General features: G+C 52.9%; 1 protein-coding gene across 4 annotated transcripts in view; it reads right to left on the reverse strand.

Annotated features, from left to right (window-relative positions):
* The window catches only part of ACOT11 (acyl-CoA thioesterase 11), a 61,692-nt gene that overhangs the window by 6,608 nt on the left and 40,977 nt on the right, over nucleotides 1–14,107 (reverse strand). For 3 of the 4 annotated variants that reach the window (XM_070367975.1, XM_070367976.1, XM_070367973.1), the window contains exons 6-15: nucleotides 13,652–13,787; nucleotides 10,178–10,334; nucleotides 8,927–9,046; nucleotides 7,386–7,530; nucleotides 5,713–5,768; nucleotides 4,727–4,793; nucleotides 4,326–4,409; nucleotides 3,249–3,382; nucleotides 1,936–2,067; nucleotides 1,122–1,248 (exon numbers count right to left, since the gene is read on the reverse strand). In XM_070367975.1, coding sequence (XP_070224076.1) covers nucleotides 1,122–1,248; nucleotides 1,936–2,067; nucleotides 3,249–3,382; nucleotides 4,326–4,409; nucleotides 4,727–4,793; nucleotides 5,713–5,768; nucleotides 7,386–7,530; nucleotides 8,927–9,046; nucleotides 10,178–10,334; nucleotides 13,652–13,787 — 1,158 coding nt within the window. The remainder of the gene's footprint in view (nucleotides 1–1,121; nucleotides 1,249–1,935; nucleotides 2,068–3,248; nucleotides 3,383–4,325; nucleotides 4,410–4,726; nucleotides 4,794–5,712; nucleotides 5,769–7,385; nucleotides 7,531–8,926; nucleotides 9,047–10,177; nucleotides 10,335–13,651; nucleotides 13,788–14,107) is intronic. The other variant, XM_070367974.1, reaches the window with a different exon arrangement.

Raw genomic sequence — 14,107 nt, forward strand, 5'->3', positions numbered from 1 at the left:
GGAAGCCCAGTCACCTGCTAGGAAGGCAGCAAATACCAGCAGCACCTGGGGCCTTTGAGGACTGCATGATTGGCAGGCGTGACCTCCTGTAGCTTTACTCTCCTGACCCCTCCTCTGGGGCTGACAACCCTGGCTTCCCTCTGTCACCACACACTATACTGTCATCGTGTCTCCCCTCTCTAGCCCGGAAGCTCTAGAAGGCTAGGTCTCCAGAGCCAAGCATAAAACTCCTTTAAATGAAGGTGCTACCATTAGATTATGGCTTCCCAGGTGGCAATAGTGGTAAAGAATCTACCTGCCAATGCAGCAGATACAAGAGACCAGGGTTTGATATCAGGGCTGTGAAGATCCCCTAGAGAAGGAAATGGCAACCCACTCCAATATTCTTGCCTGGAAAAGAAAGAATGGACAGAGGAGCCTGGCAGGCTAGAGTCCATGGTGTGGCAGAATAGGACACGACTAAGCCCTTGTCAGCAAATCTGCAGCAAGCAGTTAGAATAACCCCAGGGAACACTAAGTTAGCAAATGTCCAAGTCTCTACATGGGGTGTCTCAGGGCCCTAATAGCCACTGCGATCTGAGGAAGGGGCACTGAGTTTCCCAGCTAGCCCACTTTCAGCCAGCCAGGTAACACTGACTGCCCTGATGAGTTTCATGGGCCCTGACGGCCTTCCTAGACATGAAAGGGGTACATAAGTAAGAAGATGGAGTTTTAGCTCAAATAGTAAAGAATCTGCTCGCAATGCGGGAAACCAGGGTTCGATCCTTGGGTTGGGAAGATCCTCTGGAGAAGGGAACAGCAATCCACTCCAGTATTCTTGCCTGGAGAATCCCATAGACAGAGGAGCCTGGCGGGCTACAGTCCACGGGATTGCAAAAAGTCGGATACGACTGAGCAACTAACACACAGGCCTGGTTCAACTGTGTCCTCGGACTTGTATCTGCACAGATTAGGTTTTAATGAAGGCTCCTTTCTAGGCCCTGATACTCAGGCTCTCTACAGCTGGAAGAGAGCTTACTGGCCAGTGGGAGTGCTGAGGTCTGGACAGCACTGAGCTCTGGACACAAGTGTGGCTTTGGGGTGAATCTGGGTGGGAAGGGAAAGGAGACACTAGGCCTCACCTTGGTTAACTGGTCCCCCTCGCGCCAGAAGCAGAAGCCTGAGCAGACAGTCTCCCCACGCCGGTACTCTGGGGTCTCACGGTGTGTGGGCAGCGTAACTGACCTCAGCGCAATGACATAAGGTTCCCTGTATGGAAGAAGTGTGCAGAGGGGGCATGGGAAAGGGTGAGGGCAGCTTCCAGAAGCCCCCTCCGGCACTGATCAGGGCCCTGCTGCAGGGATGCCCTCACCAGAGTCTAAGGCACACAGCCTGGCTCCAGGTCAAGCTGCAAAGGAGGTTCTAGACAGGAAGTTTCTGTGGGTGAGCAGTTCTGAACTCACCAGATACCAGGGTGACTGTACTGTGGACCTTCTGGAAACATTCCCCGCCTCCCTCCCCCAGCCCGGGGAAGCAGTGCTGTACTTTGGATTTCCTTGCTTCATCTTTTTGCCTGTCTCTAGCACAGGTGATGCCATTTCTCCAGCATCCTCACCTTGGTTCAGCCGGGAGCCTTACCACCCTTCAGGCAACATGGGGCTTTCAGAGGCTGGAGGCCAAGGAATGGGCCATGTGAGAGCTGGCCTGTCCGTGACCTGGGGCAAGGCACCCTCACCACACCAAGGACAGAGACCACCCTGCTTTAGAGCATGAGTGACCGGAAAGGGCAATATGTCCTCTTGTTCTCCATTCTACCCACAGTAAGACCACGGCCACCAATTTTACGCTGAGGTCCTGAGGCCATTGGAAGAGGGCTGACTGTACACGGATGTCCCCTCCCTGGGGAGGAAGATGAACCCGCCCACCTCCCAGCCCGGCAGGCAGGCACGCACGCACCCGGTGTCACAAGGCTTCCGTCGAGAGGCCAGGATGATGAAGTCCTGGGGCTTGGGGTCACCACCGAGGGCAGGGCTGATGACATGGTAGATGGCATCATCCTCATCCACCTGCTGCACTAGCTCCACGCTCCTGTGCGGAGTCCACGGGGGTCACAGAGGCTCCGTGCACGACAGCAGGGTTGACCCAGCCGCTCCCCCGCCCCCATGCTTCAGCCACCCTGAGCACATGCTTGGGGGATGTATCACCCCCAGACTGCTCAACAGGGACCACAGGAGGGCAGAAAAGCCTGGCCAAAGGGGACATACACACCTGGGCTTGCAGACACGTACACAAGCAAATAAACCCCACTTGTGGGCATACGTGCAGAAACACATGGACACCCACTGATGCACACACAGTACTACAGATGTCTGTGTCGGTGCAAATGCAATACACAGATGTGTGATGATTTAGTAACCATACTGAGTATTTAGTGAGTGCCCACTGTGCCAGGCACTGTTCTAAGAGCTTTCAGGTATTATCTCCTTTAACGCCACATCAGCCCATGAAGTTGGTACTCTGAGTATCCCCATTTAATAGATGAAGGGGCTGGGACTCAGAGAAATAACTCGCCCACGGCCACAGAGCTAATAAGGAAGCAGGTCTGGGATGTGCACAGGTTGGGTGCCAGAGCTGTGCCCCTCAGACGCGGGTACACTACATACATGTGCCCAGGTAGACACACCCAGGCTTATACCAACACACACTCACAAGAACATCCTCGCAGAGACACGACATGTCCAAACCTGCCACTTTCCCTTCACATGTCCATATGAAGAATTGGCAAGCTGGGCAAATTAAGCAAACTGGACATTGTCTGAGCTACCCTGAGTCTGGGAGGAGTTCCCACCCACGCCCTCCACTTCCCAACCACCTCCCCAAGTAGTCCCCAAGCCCCTTCTCAGAAGGCAGAACTCAGTTTGAAAACCACTGATCTATCCCTATGTGCAAATACATACCCACACCTCAAGTACCCATTTTAAGAGGAGGGAAACTGAGGCCCGGAAAGGACATGACTGGCCCATGGTCACATAGTTGGGCCAGGCCCCCACCTCCAATTCCAGGCTCAGTCCCTTCCCTGAGGGCTTGGAATACCCATGACTCAGATACTCACCTAACATATAACCATAGCAGCTGCCCTCCCATAACCCACCCCTAGATAAAAGCCAGCAAGGGGCCCAGAGCAGTGGGGGATGGCTCAGAGGGGGGAGACCCCTCGGGGCCCCCTCCCCAACCCCCACTCCCCTGTACCCCCGCCCTCCGGCACCCACCGGCAGTGCTTGTCCCACTCGGGCCTCCGGCGGAGGTCAGAGAGCAGCAGGAAGGCCTGGGCTGTGTCCACGTGCACCAGCATCTCCATATGGAAGGAAAGGAACTTGTCCTCCTCTAGAGTGTACAGGCGGACCTGCACAGGACAGAGGGCAGCCTCGTTCCCTCGTCTCCTCCTCAGACTATGCTGGGGACCCGGGCTGGAAGTCAGGGCCGCACTGATTGCTGTGTGTCTGTGAACAAGTGACTCAACCTCTCTGAGCCTCGGTGGCAGCCCCGTGAAAAATGGGAGATCCAGCACAAGTGGATAGGAAGGTGTCTGAGGAAGCAGGGACTTCATGGATAAGCCCACTATTCAGATGGAATGGTACTTGACGTGAAACGAACACACTCATCCCTTCACACAAGTGAATGCACTGTGCCTAAGGAAATACGTCAAAGGTTACATGCTGCACGACTCCCTTTACTGGACATTCTCAAACAGACCGAATGAAGGGCACGGAAAACTGGTCTGTGGTTTCCAGGGATTGGGAGGGAAGAGGCTTGATCACAGAGGAGACAGAAAAATTGGGGGTTTATGGAAATGCTCCGTATCTTGATTACTGTTGCGATGATGTAACTTCATGTGTTTTCCACACTAGCAGGATTACACACTAAAAAGGGGAAGTTTTACTGTATGTAAATTATGCCTCAATTTTTTAAAATATCAAACATTTTCTTTTTAAAAATAAAAAGATAAAGAAGCAGTAACTAACGCGAAACCAGAATGGATCCTCAGAGCCAGGCGTCCATCCAGCCACTGATGTCACTGTGGGGAGGTGACCCACCCCAGGACACAGGCAGAAGTGGCAGAGCTCAAGCCCCCCTCAGCCCACCCTCGCCCCCAGCCCCCAGCCAAGCCACGCCAGGCCTTGAGGGGGTGGGCATGCTGCTATAACTGGGGTGGTTTCACAGCTCTCCCAGGGCCTTTTAGGGAAGCCCCCCTCTGACCTGAGTGGTTCGAGAGGGTTTCTCAGCTCACGGTCAACACCTCTGGCTGCTCAAAGGAGAAAGAAAAACTGGGAGGGCGGGTCCGCTACCTGGTTGCTCTCCGAGGACAGCACCCAGTTGTCCTTGGCCACGAGCATCTTCAGGGAGGAGACGTTGTTGTAGCTCAGGTACACCTGCCCAGACACAGAGCAGCCTCACCCTCCCCTTCCTCGGGGGCTCGTGCCAGGGCCACTTTGATGTGTGGAGAGGAAGCTGCACGTGAAGGAAGGAGCCCCGGGCTTTGGGAAGGGAGGCCCAGGCTGAGCCAGACTCCTCCCCACCTTGGGACCTCAGCTCGCTCCTGCCAAGCAGGGGGACACGGGAAAGCCCCTGGCTCACCAGCCTGGCCTTGAGGCAGAGTATCCTGTCCCCTTTGGGCCTCCTCCAAGAAGGGAGGGTTGCGGGTCCCCGACAGGTCTGAAAGCTGTCTGCACAGAGCAGAAGGCCTTACCTGGTTGCTAGGATCCCAGGGGACAGAGAGGGGCATCTCCGCCTGCTTACAGGACACAATGTACTTCCTGGGAGAGAGGGAAGATGACAACCTTGGTCCCTCTGGGGCCCACCTCTTCTCAGCAGCTTACTGGGTGCCAGGCCCTGTGCTCAGCCCAGCAGGGTGGGAGGCACCCTTATCTGGCCAGGGAGACTGGCTGGGCACACAGAAGACAGCAGCTGAGGACACGCACACTCAGAGGTGGGGCTTGCAGGGAAAGGTGTAGACCCGTAACCCTTGCCCGGAGTGACTTCACCCTTGTGCCTCAGTGTCCTCATCTTTAAAATGGGATCAGTAGTCACACCTGCTCCCTCATGGGGTCATCAGGAAGAGAACAGCATTTGGCATATGGTGTGTTAGTGGCTCAGTTGTGTCTGACTCTTTGCAACCCTATGGACTGTAGCCCGCCAGGCTTCTCTGTCCATGGGATTCTCCAGGCAAGAGTACTGAAGTGGGTTGCCAAACCCCTCCCTAAATGCACATTTTTCTTATTAACATTAGATGGTAAACCCTGGTGCATTTACAGTACTTTTCAGGCATATAAAGTGCTTTGGTAGCAATCATTCACACCTGGATTTGCATCACAAGCAATTGTTCACCTCCTCTCAGAGTCTTTCTTCATCTCCAAAATGGGCATCATCAGAATCAATGGGAGGGACACAAGATATAAAACTGGCCACACCTGCCCAGGTTCAAATTCTCATTCTGCCAATCATTCCTGTCTGTGTGCCCATGGACACCTAATCCCTCTGTCCTCAGCATCCTCACCTGTATAAGGGGCCGGTAAGACCACTGTGTCATGAGGCCAAGACCAGAGACTGTCTGGATGTAAACGCCCAGCCCGGGGGCAGCACCAAAGACAGGTGAGTTCCCAGGGGCAGGGAGCAGACAGGGAGTTGAGACAGAACTGAAGCCGTGTCCCCTCCCACCTCCTGGCCTCCACTTGCCTGTCCAGGCGGATCTTCTTCCTGGCACTGGCCTCTCGGTACCGTCGCTCGCCATCCTGGGGAGAGGAGCCCAGATTGTGGTGGGCAGGACAACCAGCTCCCCCAGCCCCTATTACCGCCTGCCCTCCTTCCCCAGAGGGCCCAAGGAGACCCTCCCTGCAGTCCTAAAGTGGACTTCAGTCTCACAGGGGCAGCCTGGACAGCGCAGTGCCCGGTCACTGAGGCCCAGCCCCAGCTTCCCTCACACCCTTGAGTGACTTTGGGAACACCACCCGCCCTCACTAAACCTGCTTCGTCCTCCATGAAAGGGGACTTGCTATCAGCAGGCACACTTCTGAAGTATTTTCCACACAAAACTTCACCTAAGTCTTATACCAACCCTCTGTGTTTGGCACTACATCTACACCCATTTTATTTTATTTTGGCCACACCACGCAGCTTGCAGCCACTCAGTTCCCCCACCAGGGATTGAACCTGGGTCCTGGCAATACTTTGGCCACCTGATGTGATGAGTCAACTCACTGGAAAAGACCCTGATGCTGGGAAAGACTGAAGGCAAAGAAGAAGAGGGTGCCAGAGGACAGATGGTTAGATGGCACTTCCGACTCAATGGACATGACCTTGAGCAAACTCCAGGAGATGGTGGAGGACAGGGAAGCCTGGCATGTGATCATCCATGGGGTCACAAAGAGACAGACACAACTTAGTGACTGAACAACAGCAACAGCGTGGCAATGAAATCCTGGGATTCTAAACACTAGGCCATCAGGGAACTCCCAGTACTATCCCCATTTTACAGAGGAGGAAACTGAGGCACAGAAAGGCTAAGTGGCTCACCCAAGGTCACGGGGCTAAGGAGTGTGGCCAGGAACAGAACACAGATGTCCTAGCCCGGAGCCCACCTCTGAACTAGTACCTCTAACTAACGTCTCCTCACTCATGGACGTTTATTGGCAAAGACCTGAAAGGCCATCATAGTCTGTCTCCTGTCCCACTGTCTTCAGGCTACCCGCTCCTTTGCCCACCACCCGTCCTTGACTGCCCAACACTGGGCTCTAGAGCAGAGGTTTCACAGTACATGCTCAGCCTTGTGCGGCGGGCAGGGCAGGGGACCTTCTGGGAGAGAAGAGGCAACCTCACCAAGGTCACTCCCTGGCCCCTGGAAGCAAGCCCGAGCCTGGCCCTCAGGAGGCACAAGGGAACATTTTTCAGAGCCAGCCTGGACCCCTGGTCTCTGACTCTCATCCCTACCCTTTTTGCTCCCCTGTCACCATGGTCAGAGCAGTTGCCACTCAGTCAGGCACAGGATCAGTGTCTCACCAGCAGTCCTACAAGGCAGGAACTGCAGATATGCCCTCTTTAAAGGTGGGACTGAAGCTCAAAGAGGGCACCCATTAGAACGTGGCCAAGGTGGGGTCTGACCCACATCTGACCCCAAAGCCAGTGGTTTTACAGCTCTGCAGGCTCAGGAGTGCCGGTTAACGCCCAGCAATGAGGGAGGCCCACACACACGGTTCAAGTTCTTCCAAAAAGCACAAGGAGCAGCCCTGGGGGTCACAGCAGGGCACTCAGGGCCAAGCTGTGCCCCAGCAGAAGGAAAGAGCTGGGCCTGTGCTCCCCAGTCCTGTCACCCCTGGGCAGAGGGGGAAGGGGGCTGGTAGTGGGGCACTCACCCCAGGCTGGGGCCGAATCCAGGGCAGCATCTGAGGCTGGTCATCCGCACCCAGGACCACGAAGGTCATGAAGGCACTGTTGATGTGCCGCCGATGGGTCTCGGCCTCCTGGCGGTAGGCCTCCACGCACACGCCCACTTCCATGCTGAGGGGGAAGGAGGGATGCTGTCAGCTGGACAGACCTTCCCAAGGCCACCCCTCCCCAACACACGTGTGCATGTGAACACACACACACACACACACACACACTCCTGCTCTGATCCCACAGCCTGGATCAGGGACCGCTGGGCAGGAAACTCAGAAGCGTTCCCTTTCAACCATGTCTACACAGCACCCGCTGCACCCCTGACCCATGCTCGTCTCTGGGGGTCACAGAAATGAATAAACCTGTGCAGTCCAGGTTCTCATGCATTAACAGCTAGGGGATGGGGAAACAAATGTCTGTATAAAATATGTTTATGTAAAAATAAAGGGTTATGGAAAGACATAAAGGAGGTGGAGGGGCAGGGCCTAATTAGAGAAAATGCTCATTATAAACATATTCACCAGTGCTCTCACTGCCGTGCTCCCGACAGCTCAGTTGCTGCTGTCTCTGTATCTCCGACTGTCTCGATGAATTATAAAATAGCAGCTGCCTCCATTCCCCTCACTTAGGAATGCAGACTTTATGCAGATGGGGAAATCAATACCTTGAACAGGGCACTAACTCGCCCAAGGTCACACAACAGTCAGGAAGAGAATCTGCACTAAAAACCAGGCCTCACAGATCCTAGTTCAGGACTTTTTGCTCTGCACAACAGCAGAATGTGTGCTTATCAGACGGAATAGTAAAATGATAATAATAATAAAAATAATAACAGCAGCAATGGCTGACCTTCAGTGAACGTTCTCTCTGTCACTATACTATTAAACAGTAACTCCGCATTTAATCCTCACAGTTATGAGGTAGCTGTGGTGAGCCCCGGTTCTCAAAAGAACTGAGGCTCAGAGGGTTAAGTAACTCGCCCAGAGCCACACAGATGCTAAGAGGTAAGCCACATTTGAGCCCAGGCAGCCTGGCTCTTGATCCCTCCCTGTTAATGACTACATATTACTGAAAATCACATCTTTGAAATCATCAAAAGAGATGCATACTCTAAGTAAGCTTTCGTGGGGGTATCAGAATCCATTACAAAGATAAGGGCTCTGGGAACTATTTGAGGTTTTAGGAAAAGGGTCGGGAAGGGTTCGATAAACAACAGAACGCTGGCAAGAGGTGCCCCGTGACCCAAGCATCCACAGTGTGGCAGGGTCAGAGGCAGGAGCCAGCGAGAGAGCCCAAGACATAGAGCACGTGGTGTGATGCAGGATGGGGAGCCCAGGGGAGGAACATCAGAGTGGATCCTAGCGATGGTGCAGGGACCCAGCAGCCACACTTCAGACCCGGAGACCTCGTCTACAGGGGAAACGGTTCCTGGCACTTTGAGGTAATGTCCCTTCTCTCAGGTCAGGAAGAGCCCTCAGTCCCAGGGGGCCCCGTCTCACCCATCCCAGCCCCTCACCTGTGCTTGAAGGCGTTGTTCACAATGGCCTTGAGCACCAGACGGTCCCCAACCTGGGATGGACCCCGGAAGTGGAACATCTCAATGGTCTTCAGGGTAGGGTGGGCACGGCAGAGCCGGCTGGAGGAGGCCAGGGGTCAGGGGACAGGACAAAGCACCCTCCAGTGCTTCTCCCTGCCCCCATCCCCAGACCCTGCCCAGAGCCACACACACCACCCTCTGGCCCACCCACTCCCACCCAACCCAGTGACAGCTGCACCCAGAGGAAGAGAACTAAAGGCCCATCTCACAGCTTAGAATACTGAGGTCTACATGCGTAGCTGGAAAAAAAGCTGAATTTGAGGTGACAAAGAGCAGGGCTTGCAATAAACCTTTTCCTCTCAATGTTTATATCCTACCACCTGCTGTTCCTACTACCTGGAAGCCCTCCCGTTACCCAAAGCTACTTGTCATTCAAGGCCCAGCTGACCTACTCCTCCTCTAGGAAGCCCTCCCTGACTATCCACACTCTGACTCTCCTCTGAGATCTTATTGCACTCATAGCCTGGGCTGCCCAAAATGGCATTGCTTATGTACTATATCCACAAGGTAAACACAGAGGAAGGGCCATTGGAGCTAGGCTCCAAAGGGTGAAGAATTCGCCTGGCTGAGGAGGATAAGGGTTCGGGAAGGCACTCCTATCAGAGGGAACAGCAAGCACAAAGTCATGGAGGTATGACAGTGTCAATTAATAAATGTCGGTTGTCATAACTACAAAAATATGCTCCAATACTTGGGGCAGAACAAGTCCAAGACAGGTACAGAGGTTATAGGAGAGGGAAGGAATTCTTTCCACCTTTAGGGAGAAGGGGACAGTTAGAGAGGCTTCTTAGAGGACAGACAGGATTTTAGCAAAGAATAGTGGGGCTACAAGGTGGAAGGTCAGCCAGGAGGGGAGACAAGGGCTGGGAGCATGGTTGGGTGGGTGGGAAGGAGAAGGGCAAATGGCTTGCTTTACAAAGAGTATAAAATCCAGGAAGTGAGTGGGCAGAGCCAGGGCAAGGGGAGGCCCTGGTGCTAGCTGAGGGCTTGACATTTCCCCTGGCGAGCTCACAGAAAATCATTCCTCTCTGGTTCCCTGGGTCTGAAGGCCCCAGCTTACCCTATAAGAACAGTCGAGCTTCTGAAGCCTTGAATGCCAGCACCAAGTCAGGGTTTCTGCCCCAGAGAGAACCGGCCAAGGGAAAGAGGGGAAGAAAGAAGAGGAGGCACCTGGCTGCAATGGTGGCCACATTCTCCATCCAGGCCATGATCTGGCCCCCAAAAGTATTGCCCTGGTGATTGGCGTGGGGGGGCAGGACCAGCTCCACACTCTCCACCCGGGTCTTCTCGGCCGGCACCATGTGGCTACAATCTCTGCTCTCCAGATCTGACCAAGGAGGGATAAAGCGAGGGAGGTGAAAAGATTCCTGAGGGCAGACCCTGCCACGGGCAGCCCAGGACCCCCCTCCCCCCCCACCACCACCACTCCACACAGCTTCTCTTATTCACTCAGCATCAAGGAGGTGCCATGTATCTCCCGTCTCCCAGGGGGAGAGGGCTTGTTGGGTGAGGCCTGTGAAAGAGGAGGTCTTTCGCTTGGTGTGCAGGCTACTCAGCGATGCCACAGGCAGGGAGGAGAGCAGTTGAAGCCCTGAGCCAAGGTCTGGAAACCAGACAGGCAGGACAGTCATAGGGAGCAACGAGACCCTGGCTTAGCTGGAGCTGAGGACAAGTAAAGGGACAGCACAGATAAGGCTCAGACAAGGGCCCAGACGCCAGTCCAAGGCATCTAGACTGACCCTTGGGTAGAAGGGCTGTCACAACAGGAGGGATCCACAGGGGCTGCAGTGGGATGGATGGTGCCAGGGGCCTTGACGACCATAGGAAGAGCTGGGCCTGCCATGGCCTTCAGGCCCCACATAAATAGGGCACGTGGAATCTAGAGCACAGCTCACTGCCTTCACTGGGGTTCGCTACTTCTGCCTGCTCTCTCTCCACTCTGGGTGGCTGAACTATCCTTGATGGGTCTTAAAATTGCCTCCTTTAGGTTTCCAGGAAGACTCTGCATTCTCATTGTCTGGAGATCAGAGAACAAAACCAAGGTTACCCTCTAGACCTTTGTCCCCAGCCTGAGTCCTCTGTCAGAAAAACCTTGCTTCATCTCTCCACCTGTCAAAATCCTCCCAGTCCAAAGTAGATCTTGTGTGCTGGCACAGGACAATCTGCAGGATATGCTTTTAAGGGGAAAGGAGCAAGATATGGGACAGAAGGTACCGTTCCCCTATGGGGAAAGAAGAGAGGGTTGAAATGAGAGGTAGTATGCATTAATATGCCTTCCCTGGTGGCTCAGACAGTAAAGACTCTGCCTGCAGTGCAGGAGACCCAGGTTTGATCCCTGGGTCGGGAAGATCCCCTGGAGAAGGGAATGGCTACCCACTCCAGTGTTCTTGCCTGGAGAATTTCATGGACAGAGGAGCCTAGTGGGCTACAGTCCATGGGGTCGCAAAGAGTTGGACACAGCTGAGGGACTAACACTTTCACTTTGTTTTTTATGCATAAATTGCAGGAGATACTTCTGGAAAGATGGCCCCCAAATGAGTAACAGTAGCTGCCTTTTTGGAGGACCCTGGGTTCTGGGGTAGAAGAGAGTCTTGCTTTTTATACTATCTCTATCTTTTTATCCCTAGAGCTATCTCAATCTAGCTACCTATCTAGCTACCTGTCTACTGAGTTGGCCAAAAGAGGGAACATCCTACAGAAAAACCCAAATGAACTTCTTAGCCAACCCAACATATGCTTTTTTTTTTTTTTAAGTCCTAAAAAGATCTTCACGACCAAGATAATCATGATGGTGTGATCACTCACCTAGAGCCAGACATCCTGGAATGTGAAGTCAAGTAGGCCTTAGAAAGCATCACTACAAACAAAGCTACTGGAGGTGATGGAATTCCAGTTGAGCTATTTCAAATCCTGGAAGATGATGATGCTGTGAAAGTGCTGCACTCAATATGCCAGCACATTTGGAAAACTCAGCAGTAGTCACAGGACTGGAAAAGGTCAGTTTTCATTCCAATCCCAAAGAAAGGCAATGCCAAAGAATGCTCCAACTACCGCACAATTGCACTCATCTCACACGCTAGTAAAGTAATGCTCAAAATTCTCCACGCCAGGCTTCAGCAATACGTGAACCATGAACTTCCAGATGTTCAAACTGGTTTTAGAAAAGGCAGAGGAACCAGAGACGAAATTGCCAACATCCACTGGATCATGGAAAAAGCATGAGAGTTCCAGAAAAACATCTATTTCTGCTTTCTTGACTATGCCAAAGCCTTTGACTGTGTGGATCGCAATAAACTGTGGAAAATTCTGAAAGAGATGGGAATACCGGACCACCTGACCTGCCTCTTGAGAAACCTATATGCAGGTCAGGAAGCAACAGTTAGAACTGGACATGGAACAACAGACTGGTTCCAAATAGGAAAAGGAGTACATCAAGGCTGTATATTGTCACCTTGCTTATTTAACTTATATGCAGAGTACATCATGAGAAATGCTGGGCTGGAGGAAGCATAAGCTGGAATCAAGATTGCCGGGAGGACTATCAATAACCTCAGATATGCAGATGACACCACCCTTATGGCAGAAAGTGAAAAGGAACTAAAAAGCCTCTTGATGAAAGTGAAAGAGGAGAGTGAAAAAGTTGGCTTAAAGCTCAACATTCAGAAAACGAAGATCATGGCATCTGGTCCCATCACTTCATGGGAAATACATGGGGAAACAGTGGAAACAGTGTCAGACTTTATTTTTGGGGGCTCCAAAATCACTGCAGATGGTGATTGCAGCCATGAAATTAAAAGATGCTTACTCCTTGGAAGGAAAGTTATGACCAACCTAGATAGCATATTCAAAAGCAGAGACATTACTTTGCCAACAAAGGTCCGTCTAGTCAAGGCTATGCTTTTTCCTGTGGTCATGTATGGATGTGAGAGTTGGACTGTGAAGAAGGCTGAGCGCCGAAGAATTGATGCTTCTGAAGTGTGGTGTTGGAGAAGACTCTTGAGAGTCCCTTGGACTGCAAGGAGATCCAACCAGTCCATTCTGAAGGAGATCAGCCCTGGGATTTCTTTGGAAGGAATGATGCTAAAGCTGAAACTCTAATACTTTGGCCACCTCATGCGAAGAGTTGACTCATTGGAAAAGACTCTGATGTGGGGAGAGATTAGGGGCAGGAGGAGAAGGGGACGACAGAGGATGAGATGGCTGGATGGCATCACCGACTCGATGCACATGAGTCTGACTGAACTCCAGGAGCTGGTGATGGACAGGGAGGCCTGGAGTGCTGCAATTCATGGGGTGGCAAAGAGTCGGACACGACTGAGCGACTGAACTGAGGGTCCTCAAGGCCAAGCTCAATACTACCTTCCCAAATACCTTGACTCCTAGAGACCCAAATGCATTTAGTGGATGACAAACTGTTTTCTATGTGTCCCAGCTTCATCTTCACGGCTCCTGGGAGCTGGGCGAGAGGTCCAAATGCTCCCTTTTCCCCACTAAGGGACCTTGAGGCAAGAGTGTTATCCAGGCCTGAGGCCATCACTGGGTGGATATCCCAGGGAGACTTCCTTCCTTTCTCTGCCCAGTAGGAGCCCCAGACAGAGGGGAGCATGTAGGACACGAGCTGCCCTCCCTACCCATGACGCTCACCATCCTGAATGACGCAGTTGGCAAGGAGGTCCTTAATGGTGTCTGCGTAGACCAGTCGCATGCGCCGGCGCTCGGCCGCCACACTGTGCTCCGTCTTTTCCTCTTCGGTCCGCGGCACGGTTGGCTTCAGCTTCACCTGTGGCGGGGGTGGAGTGGGGGTTTTCAGGACAAATTCCCTGAAACAGCATGAGGGCCTGGCCCCCTAGGATTGCAAGGAGATCAAACCAGTCAATCCTAGAGGAAATCAACACTGAACATTCATTGGAAGTACTGATGCTGAAGCTGAAGCTCCAATACTTTGGCCACCTGATGCAAAGAGCCGACTTTTTGGAAAAGATCCTGATGCTGGGAAAGGTTGAGGGCAGGAGGAGAAGGGGACGACAGAGGATGAGATGGTTGGATGGCATCACCGACTCGATGGACATGAATCTGAGCAAATTCCGGGAGACAGTGAAG

Source organism: Bos mutus, chromosome 3 (genome assembly GCF_027580195.1).
Source record: "Bos mutus isolate GX-2022 chromosome 3, NWIPB_WYAK_1.1, whole genome shotgun sequence".
NCBI classification, from domain to species: Eukaryota; Metazoa; Chordata; class Mammalia; order Artiodactyla; family Bovidae; genus Bos; species Bos mutus.